This window comes from Tamandua tetradactyla, chromosome 16, assembly GCF_023851605.1.
Source record: "Tamandua tetradactyla isolate mTamTet1 chromosome 16, mTamTet1.pri, whole genome shotgun sequence".
Taxonomy (NCBI): domain Eukaryota; kingdom Metazoa; phylum Chordata; class Mammalia; order Pilosa; family Myrmecophagidae; genus Tamandua; species Tamandua tetradactyla.
In genome coordinates, this window is record NC_135342.1 from 20,239,984 (window position 1) to 20,255,070 (window position 15,087).

General features: G+C 38.7%; 1 protein-coding gene across 11 annotated transcripts in view; it reads right to left on the reverse strand.

Annotated features, from left to right (window-relative positions):
• Positions 1-765: 765 nt before the first annotated feature.
• Positions 766-15,087, reverse strand: part of LOC143659047 (uncharacterized) — a 42,151-nt gene continuing 27,829 nt past the window's right edge. For 6 of the 11 annotated variants that reach the window (XM_077131561.1, XM_077131560.1, XM_077131564.1 and 3 more), the window contains 2 exons: positions 4,885-4,977; positions 766-2,967 (listed from right to left, as the gene is read on the reverse strand). In XM_077131561.1, coding sequence (XP_076987676.1) covers positions 779-2,967; positions 4,885-4,977 — 2,282 coding nt within the window. In that variant the 3' untranslated portion in view covers positions 766-778. Of the gene's footprint in view, positions 2,968-4,884; positions 4,978-12,360; positions 12,488-15,087 lie in introns of all 11 variants that reach the window. The other 5 variants (XM_077131557.1, XM_077131556.1, XM_077131555.1 and 2 more) reach the window with 1 other exon arrangement.

The following is a 15,087-nucleotide window of genomic DNA, read 5'->3' on the forward strand; positions in this document are numbered from 1 at the left end:
TGTAACAGTAACCCCCTGCCTTCACATTATGAAAAAAAAAATCAACCATCTAATGTGTAGGGTCATGTTATTCCAAGATTAGCAAAATTTCTTTTTCAGTATGTCTTCACTGTAAAAGAAAAATCATTCAATTTATACTGTCTATAACCAATAAAATACTTACAAACCTATGATAAGGATTCAACTTAAGAGAGACTGGGGGAATACAGGAGTTAACCACAAGGTGATACCAAACAATGCAGTTTACAGTACTGAGGAGGTTATCTGCATTTCAATTTCTTGTCCCCCTGAATTAACGTTATTAATGCTTTCAGGTTTCCTGTTCTGAATACAAAATTATGTGATTTTGGAGATAAAATCAATATAATCTATATATATTATACATTTCCCCCTATTTATTAGTTTAGCAAATTCTAAGCATCTACAAAGTGCTAAGCAGTATTAAGATTCAACAGTGTAGATTCAACAGTGAACAAAGTCCCTGCCCTATGGAGCTTATGTTCTAGGTGACATTACTTTTGGCTTGCCTATTGTTCAATTTTTATCAAAGGTCTGACAGAACTCTTATTCTTTCTAAGGTCTCTCTTCTGAGTATTATCCAATTAAGGTCAAGGTCCTGACCACATCACTTAGAAGGGTTCTCTGCTGTGTGTGATTCCTGACTACTGGGATGTGTTGACTTATGGCTGAAGATGACTTTAATGAAACAAATGATTTTTCTCTTATGAGACCTTATGACTGGAAGAATTCACATCACACTTGAGCCTATTGAAAAAAATCACTTTATAGAACTTTGTTTCTGTGTGGACTCTCTGATGTCCTTTCCACTCCTATCACGTTTACAGGGTTTATCACCAGCATGAATTCTGTGATGAATTGTAAGATTTGATCTCCAACTGAAACTCTTACTACATATCTCACATTTGTAAGGTTTCTCTCCTGTGTGAACTCTCTGATGTGAATGCAGTTGTGAAGACCGGCTAAAGACTTTATCACATACATCACATTTGTATGGTTTCTCCCCGGTGTGGATACTCTGATGCAGTTGAAGACTTGAAGCCTGACTGAAGCACTTGCCACACTCCCCACACTTGTATGGTTTCTCACCTGTATGGACCCTCTGATGCATGTCAAGATTCAAGCTCCACTTGAAGCCCTTCCCACACTCCTCACATTTGTATGGCTTTTCACCAGTGTGCACTCTTTGATGAGCTTGAAGGTAAGAACTCCGACCAAAGCTCTTCCCGCACTCTTCACATTTGAATGGTTTTTCTCCACTGTGAATTCTCTGATGAGCCAAAAGATTTGAGGCCTGCCTGAAGACTTTCCCACATTCCTCACAATTATAGGGTTTTTCTCCTGTGTGGATCCTACAATGAATTTTTAGATCTGCTCTACGACTGAAGCCCTTTCCACATTCTTCACATTTGTACCGTTTCTCACCAGTATGAATCAGTTGATGAACTTGAAGTCGAGAATTCTGATTAAAGCCTTGTCCACACTCCTCACACTTATAAGGTTTCTCTACATTATGGGCCTTCTGATGGATTTGTAGATATGAACTCTGACTGAAACCCTTCCCACACACCTCACATTTATAGGGTTTCTCTCCTGTGTGGACTACCAGATGAACTTGATAATGGGAATTTCTCCTGAAGCTCTTCCCACACTCCTCACACTTGTATGGTTTCTCTCCAGTGTGGACTCTCTGATGGGCTTGAAGATTTGAACTCAGAGTGAAGCCTTTACCACACACATTACATATGTAAGATTTCTCTCCAGTATGGATTCCCTGATGGGCCTGAAGACTTGAAGGCCTACTAAAGCCTTTACCACATTCCTCACATTTATAGGGTTTTTCGCCTGTGTGTACTCTTTGATGAATGTAAAGATTTGAACTACAAATGAAACCCTTCCCACACTCCTCACATTTGTATGGTTTTTCTCCAGTATGGACTCTCTGATGAGACTGAAGATGTGAATTCCGACTAAAGCTCTTACCACACACATTACATTTGAATGGTTTCTCCCCAGTGTGAACTCTCTGATGGTCCTGAAGATGAGAGGCCTGACTGAAAGCCCTCCCACACTCCTCACAATTATAAGGTTTCTCTCCTGTGTGGACTTTACAATGAACATTAAGTGCTGATTTATGACAGAAGCCTTTCCCACATTCCTCACATTTGTATGGTTTCTCTCCAGTGTGGATTTTTTGATAAGCTTGCTGATGTGAGGTCTGACTAAACTCCTTATTATATGCATCACACTTTTGGCAATTCTTCCCCATGTGAACTCTCTGATGAATACAAATGACTGAGCTATAATGGGAGCTTTTCCCACACTTGCTGCATACATGAGACTTCTCTCCTAAATGTAACTGTTGATGAAGATCAAAGCTGGAGAGATCACTGAAACTTTTTTTACTCTCATTACACTGGTAAGCTTTCTGTCCTATGTGACTCATACTATGCTGATCAAATGTTGAAATCTTCAAGCTATTTTTTCCATATATATTACGGCTATACAATTTTTCAGTTTTGTGTAGTCCATGACCATTATGGTGATGTGAAATCCAACTAATGTTGTCAATATCCTCTCTACACTGACACAGTTCACTTTTCTTGGAAATCTGATATCTGCTCTGATGAGCCTGTGACTGAGTCACGTAAGATTTCCTCCAAGAATCCTGGGCTCTCAGAGTTTGGAACTTTAGATTTCCAGTATCACTGGGACCATCATCTTTGTGATTCAGTATACAGTTCTCATCTTCAGAAATTTGAACAGAGAGTCCTGTCCTAACCTGGCATGGGTAATCCCTTTGTTTATGAAACTGAGAACTACTTATAATGGAATCTTGACATCTGGTTAAGTCACTTGCTATTTGTTGCCATATTTGCCAGTAAGAAGAGAGAGCCTCATGTGATCCTCTGTCTTGAACAGTCCCCAGCTCACTTTGATTCTTCTCTCCTGAAAGGACAAAGAATTCAGACATATGGGTGGAAAAGTGAAAAATCTGTTAAGATTTCAGGATTTTATACTTAGGTCAGTTTGAGGCTTGAATGAATCTCAGAGTGGAAAAGGACTAGAAATTGCAGTTTTGCTAAGAAGTTCAAACACTGTGCCAGAGGCAGGGGTACACCAACAGGAATAATGTTGATGAAAATTGAAGGTGCGAAGAATCACTTGGAATGAAAGGGAAGCAGGAAGACATACACAGTGGTTCCTTCTGAGGTTTTACTACTGTTTTCTAATATATTTTTACTTTTCCAAGGAGTAAAAATTTAGAGCCTATGGAAGAATGTGGTCTCTATGAAAATAAAATGTGGAAAACAAGCAAACTATTTTCCAAATTGATAACAGCAATCCATTAATGAGCAGTGAAATAAATTTACCAGCTTGTGATGTTTAGCAGATACAGAATAGAAACTATCAGAAAATCACTACAAGCAATTGTGCTGGTTTGAACCCAGAATAGCCTATGTCCTTTTAATCCAATCTTGTGGGGGCAGACCTATTTTTGGGTGGGACCTTTTTATTAAATTGTTTCCATTCAAGGTATGTCTTAATCCACTTGCTGGAGTCTTTTAAAGGAGAAACAGTCCATTTCTGGTATACTGCATTCTGGCAACTTTAGCAAACCAAACAGCAATGAAGGTGTTATTACATGAAATGCCTTCTAAAATCATACATATAACTCTACATACACACACTTAAAATGTACTTGTAATGATGTACAATCCTTGTTAGGACTTTGGAAGACACAAATGGGACACATCTGTATAAATCTTTCAAGGTGAAAGGCTAACTCACAAACTGATTACTCTGAGAGCTTAGATTATAGAGAAATGAACATGAGAATCCTCATTAAACAATTTCCTCCCTAACTGAGTGTGCTCTGCTACTGAGAGCTTGAGGAAAGCCACTGAAGAAGCATCTTATTCAGTTTAATTGCAACTCCAATGCCACAACACATACAATATATATGGTCAACACATACAGACAGGCAAACAAAAACATACCATCGGCACCTAAGTAGTTAGAATTAGGTAAGAATTATCTGAGAACAAAAAATATTTTGTATTATCCTTTATTCATTCTGATTTATTAACTATTAACTATCTTCATGGAAGACAGTGAGATCTCCTTATCCATTAACTCCTTCATTTAATCAACAAATATTCAGAGGCTCTGCCAAGTACCAGGACTGTTCTAAGCAATAAGGAAATAGCAATAAACAAATCAGACAAAATTCTTCCAGACCTGGAGATCATAGTGAGGACAGACGGGTAATAAACAAGTAAACAATGTATGTTGGGTGATGATCAGTGCTTACATAAAAAAATAAGGCAGGCCACAGAGGGTAAAGGGAGGATGGTATTTAAAATAGGGTGCCAAGAGGAGGTATCTCCCATTATACAAAAATTGAAGAGACCTGAATGAGATATAGGTGAGGCTAAGATGATTATAGCTGAAGAGTATTCCAGGCAGAGAGAAGAGCAATTAAAGGGCTTTGAGAAACAGGAGGGAGAATAATATGGCTGGAATACACTGAGGAAGAGGAAAAGCATAAGAGATCTATTCTGAGTCAAAGAGAAGATGATGTCGAACTTTATAAGCCATTTTAAGTGATTTTTACTGTAAGTAAAACAAGCCATATGAGGATTTTGAGCAAAGGAGTAATATACCTGCATTTCTAAAAGGTCAGCCTGACTGCTTAGAGAATGGACAGTAGGGTGGAAAGGATACAGGGAGAGCAACTAGTATGAAGGCTATACAGTAATGCAGGAAAGATATTTGACATTTTGGACTACATGATGGCAACAGTGGTGGTGAGATGCAAAACATCAAGTTAACTACAAGAATTCACAATTGCTTGGTTCTTACCTGAATCTCTCCCTCTTTGGGTTGTTGTCTTCAGCATCCAGAGCTTCTCTTCTCTTTCTAGATATAATATATTTTGTTTCATAGGTCGATGTCCTGGGAACATGCAAAATCAAATGTTTAAAACACACTAAAGGTAAAATTTGGGTTTTAACTTGGATATTCTTCATGACACCAAAAGCAGTGTTTTTCAAATCTTTTTTTACATTATATCTCATCTGAAGAAATGCCATTTAAATATTTCAAGACCCATACCCATGCATAAATATGTATTACTAAAACAAAGGCTGAACTCCCTATTTTAAAGCAATGTCTATTTTCATTAAATTTGTCCCACCAGGTCCACATCCCACACATACAATGGCCAGTTTTTGATGCAATGTGTTCTGCTCTTCCTGAGGAACTCTATTTTCTCCTTATTTTATTTCATTGAAAATTACTGATAGAGCTGTTTGGAAACCGCACTGCAGACTGGGAGCTGGGGAGGAGCCCGGGCCTGAGCTGAGAGCTGGGAGGAGGAGCGAGAGTGCGAGCACCCTGCACCGGGTCCAGCTGTTCCGAGAGCTCCAGCCTTGCCGCTTGCTGCCTGGTCTGCCTGCGGCACTTCTGCTTCCCCAGTCGTTGCGCCAGCGGTTCCAGGAATCAAACCGGAGTCTCCAGCATGACAGACGAGAATTCTGCCACTGAGTCACTGCTGCCCACCCAGAATACATTGGCTTTTCATGTTGCTATATAAAGCGTCTGAAAATTAACAAGAGTAGTTGGGGGGAGAAGATGGCAGCTTAGTAAGACGTGCGGGTCTTAGTTCCTCCTCCAGAACAGCTAATAAAGAAATAGAAACGGTACAGAACAGCTCCCGGAGCCACGACAGAGACCAAAAAGACAGCATAGCCCATTCTGGAAAGGCTGAACTGGCAGGGAGAATCCTCTGCGGTGAGATACCCGAGGGGTGCGTGCTTCCCCGGGCTGGGGTGGCTGGCAGCCGGAGTCCCTCCCTCCCTCCTTCCTGGGCCGGCTGGGAGAATTGGACAGGCGGTCCCCTCAAGCCGCGGTGGCTGGCGCCCCCCCCCACGCGCGGCCACCCGCGCCGGCTGGGAGAATTGGAGAGGAGGTCCCCCAAGCCGTGGAGGCTGGCGACTGGGGTCCCTTTCACAACGTGGCTTCCCGGTCCGGCTGGGAACGTTGGACCGGCACTCACCCAAGCCGCGGGGGCCGAAGCACCATGCCACGCTTGGCTTCCCGGGCCAGTTGGGAGATTTGGAACGGCACTCCCCGAAGACGCGGAGGCCGACACCAGCCCCCCCGACACGCGGACTCCTGGGCCAGCTGGGAGATTTGAATCAGAACTCCCCCAAGCTGCTTCGGCTGGCGACGCTCCCCCACAGCGAGAGTTTTCCAAAGTTAAAGGAGCCACAGCATCTTTTACTGGTGGGACCCGCAGACAGACGAGCGCCACGAGCGCCACATACTGGGCAGGATAAGAAAAACAGAGCCCAGAGATTTCACAGGAAAATCTTTTAACCTGCTGGGTCCCACACCCAGGGAAATCTGATTAAATGCCCAAACGCCAGCAGAAAATAACGGATCACGCTAGGAAAATTGAAGATATGCCCCAGTCAAAGGAACAAACCAATAGTTCAAATGAGATACAGGAGCTGAGACAACTAATTCTGAATATACGAACAGAAATGGAAAACCTCTTCAAAAACCAAATCAATAAATTGAGGGAGGACATGAAGAAGACATTGGCTGAACAAAAAGAAGAAATAGAAAGTCTGAAAAAACAAATCACAGAACTTATGGGATTGAAGGACAAAGTAGAAAAGATGGAAAAAACAATGGATACCTACAATGGTAGATTTAAAGAGAGAGAAGATAGAATTAGTGAACTGAAGGATGGAACATCTGAATTACAAAAAGAAACAGAAACTATAGGGAAAAGAATGGAAAAATTTGAGCAGGGGATCAGAGAACTGAATGATAATATGAAGCGCACAAATATACGTGTTGTGGGTGTCCCAGAAGGAGAAGAGAAGGGAAAAGGAGGAGAAAAACTAATGGAAGAAATTATCACTGAAAATTTCCCAACTCTTATGAAACACCTAAAATTACAGATCCAAGAAGTGCAGCGCACCGCAAAGAGAATAGACCCAAATAGGCATTCTCCAAGACACTTACTAGTTAGAATGTCAGAGGTCAAAGAGAAAGAGAGGATCTTCAAAGCAGCAAGTGAAAAACAATCCATCACATACAAGGGAAACCCAATAAGACTATGTGTAGATTTCTCAGCAGAAACCATGGAAGCTAGAAGACAGTGGGGTGATATATTTAAATTCCTAAAAGAGAAAAACTGCCAACCAAGACTTCTATATCCAGCAAAATTGTCCTTCAAAAATGAGGGAGAAATTAAAACATTTTCAGACAAAAAGTCACTGAGAGAATTTGTGACCAAGAGACCAGCTCTGCAAGAAATACTAAAGGGAGCACTAGAGTCAGATACGAAAAGACAGAAGAGAGAGAGGTATGGAGAAGAGTGTAGAAAGAAGGAAAATCAGATATGATATATGTAATACAAAAGGCAAAATGGCAGAGGAAAATATTATCCAAACAGTAATAACACTAAATGTTAATGGACTGAATTCCCCAATCAAAAGACATAGACTGGCAGAATGGATTAAAAAACAGGATCTTTCTATATGCTGTCTACAGGAAACACATCTTAGACCCAAAGATAAACATATGTTGAAAGTGAAAGGTTGGGAAAAGATATTTCATGCAAATAACAACCAGAAAAGAGCAGGAGTAGCTATACTAATATCCAACAAATTAGATTTCAAATGTAAACCAGTTAAAAGAGACAAAGAAGGATACTATCTACTAATAAAAGGAACAATTAAACAAGAAGACATAACAATCATAAATATTTATGCACCGAACCAGAATGCCCCAAAATACATGAGGAATACACTGCAATCACTGAAAAGGGAAATAGACACATATACCATAATAGTTGGAAACTTCAATTCACCACTCTCATCAATGGACAGAACATCTAGACAGAGGATCAATAAAGAAATACAGAATTTGAATATTACAATAAATGAGCTAGACTTAGCAGATATTTATAGGACATTACATCCCACAACAGCAGGATACACCTTTTTCTCAAGTGCTCATGGATCATTCTCAAAGATAGACAATATGCTGGGTCACAAAGCAAGTCTTAACAAATTTAAAAAGATTGAAATCATACACAACACTTTCTCGGATCATAAAGGAATGAAGTTGGAAATCAATAATAGGCAGAGTGCCAGAAAATTCACAAATACGTGGAGGCCCAACAACACACTCTTAAACAACGAGTGGGTCAAGGAAGAAATTACAAGAGAAATTAGTAAATATCTTGAGGCAAATGAAAACGAAAACACAACATATCAAAACCTCTGGGACGCAGCAAAGGCAGTGCTAAGAGGGAAATTTATTGCCCTACATGCCTTTATCAGAAAAGAAGAAAAGGCAAAATTTCAGGAATTAACTGTCCACTTGGAAGAACTGGAGAAAGAACAGCAAACTAACCCCAAAGCAAGCAAATGGAAAGAAATAACAAAGATTAGAGCAGAAATAAATAAATTGAAAACATGAAAACAATAGAGAAAATCAATAAGACCAGAAGTTGGTTCTATGAGAAAATCAATAAGATTGATGGGCCCTTAGCAAGATTGACAAAAAGAAGAAGAGGAGGATGCAAATAAATAAGATCAGAAATGGAAGAGGAGACATAACCACTGACCTCACAGAAATAAAGGAGGTAATAACAGGATACTATGAACAACTTTACGCTAATAAATACAACAATTTAGAGGAAATGGGCGGGTTCCTGGAAAGGCATGAACAACCAACTTTGACTCAAGAAGAAATAGATGACCTCAAAAAACCAATCACAAGTAAAGAAACTGAATCAGTCATTCAAAGGCTTCCCAAAAAGAAAAGTCCAGGACCAGACGGCTTCACATGTGAATTCTACCAAACAGTACAGAAAGAATTAGTACCAACTCTGCTCAAACTCTTCAAAAAAATCGAAGTGGAGGGAAAGCTACCAAATTCATTCTATGAAGCCAACATCACCCTCATACCAAAACCAGGCAAAGATATTACAAAAAAAGAAAACTACAGACCAATCTCTCTAATGAATATAGGTGCAAAAATCCTCAATAAAATTCTAGCAAATCGAATCCAACAACACATTAAAAGAATCATACATCATGACCAAGTAGGATTCATCCCAGGTGTGCAAGGATGGTTCAACATAAGAAAATCAATTAATGAAATACACCATATCAACAAATCAAAGCAGAAAAATCACATGATCATCTCAATTGATGCAGAGAAGGCATTTGACAAGATTCAACATCCTTTCCTGTTGAAAACACTTCAAAAGATAGGAATATAAGGGAACTTCCTTAAAATGATAGAGGGAATATATGAAAAACCCACAGCTTTTATCATCCTCAATGGGGAAAAATTGAAAACTTTCCCCCTAAGATCAGGAACAAGACAAGGATGTCCATTATCACCACTATTATTCAACATCGTGTTGGAGGTTCTAGCCAGAGCAATTAGACAAGAAAAAGAAATACAAGGCATCAAAATTGGAAAGGAAGAAGTAAAACTATCACTGTTTGCAGATGATATGATACTATACGTTGAAAATCCCGAAAAATCCACAACAAAATTACTAGAGCTAATAAATGAGTACAGCAAAGTAGCAGGTTACAAGATCAACATTCAAAAATCTGTAGCATTTCCATACACCAGCAATGAACAAGCGGAAGGGGAAATCAAGAAATGAATTCCATTTACAATTGTAACTTAAAGAATAAAATACCTAGGAATAAATTTAACTAAAGAGACAAAAAAACCTATACAAAGAAAACTACAAAAAACTGTTAAAAGAAATCACAGACGACCTAAATAGATGGAAGGGCATACCGTGTTCATCGATTGGAAGACTAAATATAGTTAAGATGTCAATCCTACCTAAATTGATTTACAGATTCAATGCAATACCAATCAAAATCCCAACAACTTATTTTTCAGAAATAGAAAAACCAATAAGCAAATTTATCTGGAAGGGCAGGGTGCCCCGAATTGCTAAAAACATCTTGAGGAAAAAAAACAAAGCTGGAGGTCTCACGCTGCCGGACTTTAAGGCATATTATGAAGCCACAGTGGTCAAAACAGCATGGTATTGGCATAAAGATAGATATATCGACCAATGGAATCGAATAGAGTGCTCAGATATAGACCTTCTCATCTATGGACATTTGATCTTTGATAAGGCAGTGAAGCCAACTCACCTGGGACAGAACAGTCTCTTCAATATATGGTACCTAGAGAACTGGATATCCATATGCAAAGGAATGAAAGAGGACCTGTATCTCACACCCTATACAAAAGTTAACTCAAAATGGATCAAAGATCTAAACATTAGGTCTAAGACCATAAAACAGTTAGAGGAAAATGTAGGGAGATATCTTATGAAACTTACAATTGGAGGCGGTTTTATGGACCTTAAACCTAAAGCAAGAGCACTGAAGAAAGAAATAAATAAATGGGAGCTCCTCAAAATTAAACACTTTTGTGCATCAAAGAACTTCATCAAGAAAGTAGAAAGCCTACACAATGGGAGACAATATTTGGAAACGACATATCAGATAAAGGTCTAGTATCCAGAATTTATAAAGAGATTGTTCAACTCAACAACAAAAAGACAGCCAACCCAATTACAAAATGGGAAAAAGACTTGAACAGACACCTCTCAGAAGAGGAAATACAAATGGCCAAAAGGCACATGAAGAGATGCTCAATGTCCCTGGCCATTAGAGAAATGCAAATCAAAACCACAATGAGATATCATCTTACACCCACCAGAATGGCCATTATCAACAAAACAGAAAATGATAAGTGCTGGAGAGGATGCAGAGAAAGAGGCACACTTATCCACTGTTGGTGGGAATGTCAAATGGTGCAACCACTGTGGAATGCAGTTTGGCAGTTCCTCAAAAATCTGAATATAGCGTTGCCATACGACCCAGCAATACCATTGCTAGGTATCTACTCAAAGGACTTAAGGGCAAAGACACAAATGGACATTTGCACACCAATGTTTATAGCAGCATTATTTACAATTGCAAAGAGATGGAAACAGCCAAAATGTCCATCAACAGACAAGTGGCTAAACAAACTGTGGTATATACATACGATGGAATATTATGCAGCTTTAAGACAGAATAAAACTTATGAAGCATGTAATAACATGGATGGACCTAGAGAACATTATGCTGAGTGAGTCTAGCCAAAAACTAAAGGACAAATACTGTATGGTCCCACTGATGTGAACCGACGTTCGAGAATAAAATTGGAATATGTCATTGGTAACAGAGACCAGCAGGAGTTAGAAACAGGGTAAGATAATGGGTAATTGGAGCTGAAGGGATACAGACTGTGCAACAGGACTAGATACAAAAACTCAAAAATGGACAGCACAATACTACCTAATTGCAATGTAATTTTGTTAAAACACTGAATGAAGCTGCAGCTGAGCTATAGTTTTTTTTGTTTTTGTTTTTTTATATATATATATTTTTATTATTATTTTTATTTTTTTCTATATTATCATTCTATATCTTTTTCTGTTGTTTTGCTAGTTCTTTTCCTAAATCGATGCAAATGTAGTAAGAAATGATGATCATACATCTATGTGATGATATTAAGAATTACTGATTGCATATGTAGAATGGAATGATTTCCAAATGTTGTGTTAATTTTTTTTAATTAATTAAAAAGAAATAAATAAATAACGGGGGAACAAATGTTAAAAATAAATTTAGTTTGAAGTGCTAGTGGTAAATGAAAGTGAGGGGTAAGGGGTATGGCATGTATAATCTTTTTTTTTTCTGTGATCGTTTTATTTCTTTTTCTGTTGTCTTTTTTATTTTTTTCTAAATCGATGCAAATGTTCTAGAAATGATGTATATGCAACTATGTGATGATATTAAGAATTACTGATTGTATATGTAGAATGGAATGATATCTTAATGTTTTGTCTGTTAATTTTTTTTAATTAATAAAAAAATTAAAAAAAAAATTACTGAGAGGGGCAGGTGATGGTGGCACAGTGGCAGAGTTCTTGCCTGCTATGCCAGAGACCCAGGTTTGACTCCTGATGCCTGCCCATACAAATAAAAAAAAATTACTGATAGAACTCAATAAATTGGTTTTATAACTCATTAATGGGCCAGGAGTAGCATTTAAGAAAGAATAGACAAGGTATAGAAGTACATTGTCCATTTAAAGTTCTTTTATAAATCAGTTATCTGTTAAGAACAATGAGAAATATTCTATCTCTGCATCTCCTAGGAATTAGAAAGTCTAGTTCCCAACTCAAGAGAACCACTTCCAGAAGGAGGCTGTTCTCACCCACTGAAATGAGGTTCCTGAAGTTCTCCACCATCACGTCTCGGTAAAGCTTCCTCTGGGCAGAGTCCAACAGCCCTAGCTCCTCCTCAGTGAAGGCCACGGCCACATCCTTGAATGTCAGTGCTTCCTACAACAAATACACACAACCTCAATCTTTTTTTTTTTTTTTTTTTTTTGCATGGGCAAGCACTGGGAATTGAACCCGGGTCTCCAGCATGGCAGGCAAGAACTCTGCCTGCTGAGCCACTGTGGCCCGCCCACAACATCAATCTTTTTTTTTTTTTTAATTTTTATTAATAAAACCAATCAACATACAATATGAACATTCTTTTTTTATCACAGTTGTATATTCATCACCATGATAATTTCTTAGAATATTTGCATTGATTCAGAAAAAGAAATAAAAAGAAATCAGAAAAATATTCATACATACCATCCCCCTTACCCCTCCTTTTCAGTGATCACTAGCATTTCAATCTACTAAATTTATTTTAACATTTGCTCCCCCTTTTTATTCATTTTTAATCCATATGTTTTACTCATCTGTCCATAAGGTAGATAAAAGAAGCATCAGACACAAGGTTTTCACAAACACACAGTCACATTGCGAAAACTATATCGTTATACAATCATCTTCAAAAAACATGGCTACTGGAACACAGTTCTACATTTTCAGACAGTTCCTTCCAACCTCTCTGCTACACCTTAACTAAAAAGGAATATCTACTTAATTTATAAGATAACCTTCAGGATAACCTCTCGACTCTGGAATCTCTCAGCCATTGATACTTTCTGTCTCATTTCTCTGTTCCCCCTTTCAGTCGAGAAGGTTTTCTCAATCCCTTGGTGCTCAGTCCCAGCTCATTCTAGGATTTCTGCCCCACGTTGCCAGGATAGTCAGTCCACACCCCAGGAGTCATGTTCCACATAGAGAGGGGGAGGGCAGTGAGTCTGCTTGTCGTGTTGGCTGAGAGAGAGAGGCCACATCTAAGCAACAAAAGAGGCACAACCTCAATCTTATCACCAATGTCCACTGGAAGAGGGGCAGTAATGAGAAAATAGAGAACATGTAGGTAGTTTGTCTGGATTCTGAAGGTCAGGAATAAATTTGTAGTAGATTTCTCAGGCCTTCTCCTTCTATCCTGCCAATACCATAAACTGAACTTCCTCAGACTCACCAAAAGTGCTGCTATGAAAAAGAAAGTTTTGTATATTTACTTGGTGCCTCAGTGAGTATACTTTTAAGTAGCCCCCTAGAGTAACCCCCTAGAGCTCTGCTGCATTCAGAATGACAAAATTTTACTTTTTAATTATTATTGCCAGTTACCCTAGAAATATTTGGCAGAAATGTTTAGCACTTTAATCCCAACAGTTTAATCCCAACACTTTCCTTCCTACTTCAGATATTATATATGGAAATAAACCAAAAGGGCACACAAGCTTTCTGAATGAAAAATTCCTTCTATTTCCTCCTTTCTCTCTCTCTCACTAGAATATAATACCCTGAGATCCGAGGCCCCTGATTTTTTGTCAGTTGAGCAGGATTTTCATATTTCACAAGCTTTTTCTCTTTATGTTCAAATGAAGATGAGACAAGCACTTCTGTAGTGAATTAAAATAACACAGGCTTTTTCACACCATCATGCTGCCTTAACATCTCTGAGATTGGTAATAACATAAGGGGTTTTGCCTTTCATAATGCCTCAGCATCTTAGACCTTGTGATTAGATCCCTCAGTGACCACCCAACACCTGCTTATACAAGATACACAGCTTCACCCTCTTCTCCCCACATCCTACCTAGGTTTGTGCCCCCTACCCCGCCCCCACCCCAAATCAAATAAAAACTCCCAATTCACACTCCTGCTTTACCAACTGCTACAGCTCCACCCTTATAAAGGTCTAGGCCCCAGGTCCACTTTATACCTCTGCTCCCTCCCTGCACAGTTCAGCTTATGTACTTGCCATGCTTCCCTGTGACCCTGAGGCATGCTGCTCCTATCTTTTCCGGGATCTGTGAGTATGCATACACTTTTCTTTCATACTCTGGGGTCACTTGTCCTTGTTTCATCTATCTATATAAAGAATCTTTCAATACAACTTCCTCCTACACAGCTGCTCTGAGGAGCAAATAACAGTGACAGAACACAAGTGCCTGATAAGCCCTCTAGTGCCACTAGACTTTTAAAACTAAGGTCATCTATTACTTGATTGAAAATAAAATACATGAAGGAAAAAATATAGATCACACACACAGGGAATGATTCAGGCATGGGGCAGACAGAATCTAGCTAGCTCTTTTAGTGTGACAAGTACTAACTAAATGTCCGTGAAGAGAGAACAGCTTAGAAAAGAGATTTACAGATTTGATGGGACTATGATATAGCAATTAAAAATAAATTATATATGGTATTATAGAGAAAAAGCACAATTTTAAATCACATCCATATTACAAATACAAATACATAACTATGGCTATATGTGATGAAGAGATTACAGAAATATAAAAGCAGCCAATTTGTACATAGGGAAGTAGTAAAGTAAAATTTTATTTCTATTAATTTACTGCTCTTATTAGTGGGAAACTAAACTAAATTTAGGATCAAACAAGTATCTGGCACACCCAACAGATCTGCAAATGCTTTGACTCTCCTTGAAAGAGAAGAACTTATGTTCAATCTAAGTATTAAAATGGCACTTCAACAGAAAGAAAGGCAAGCCCTACTCA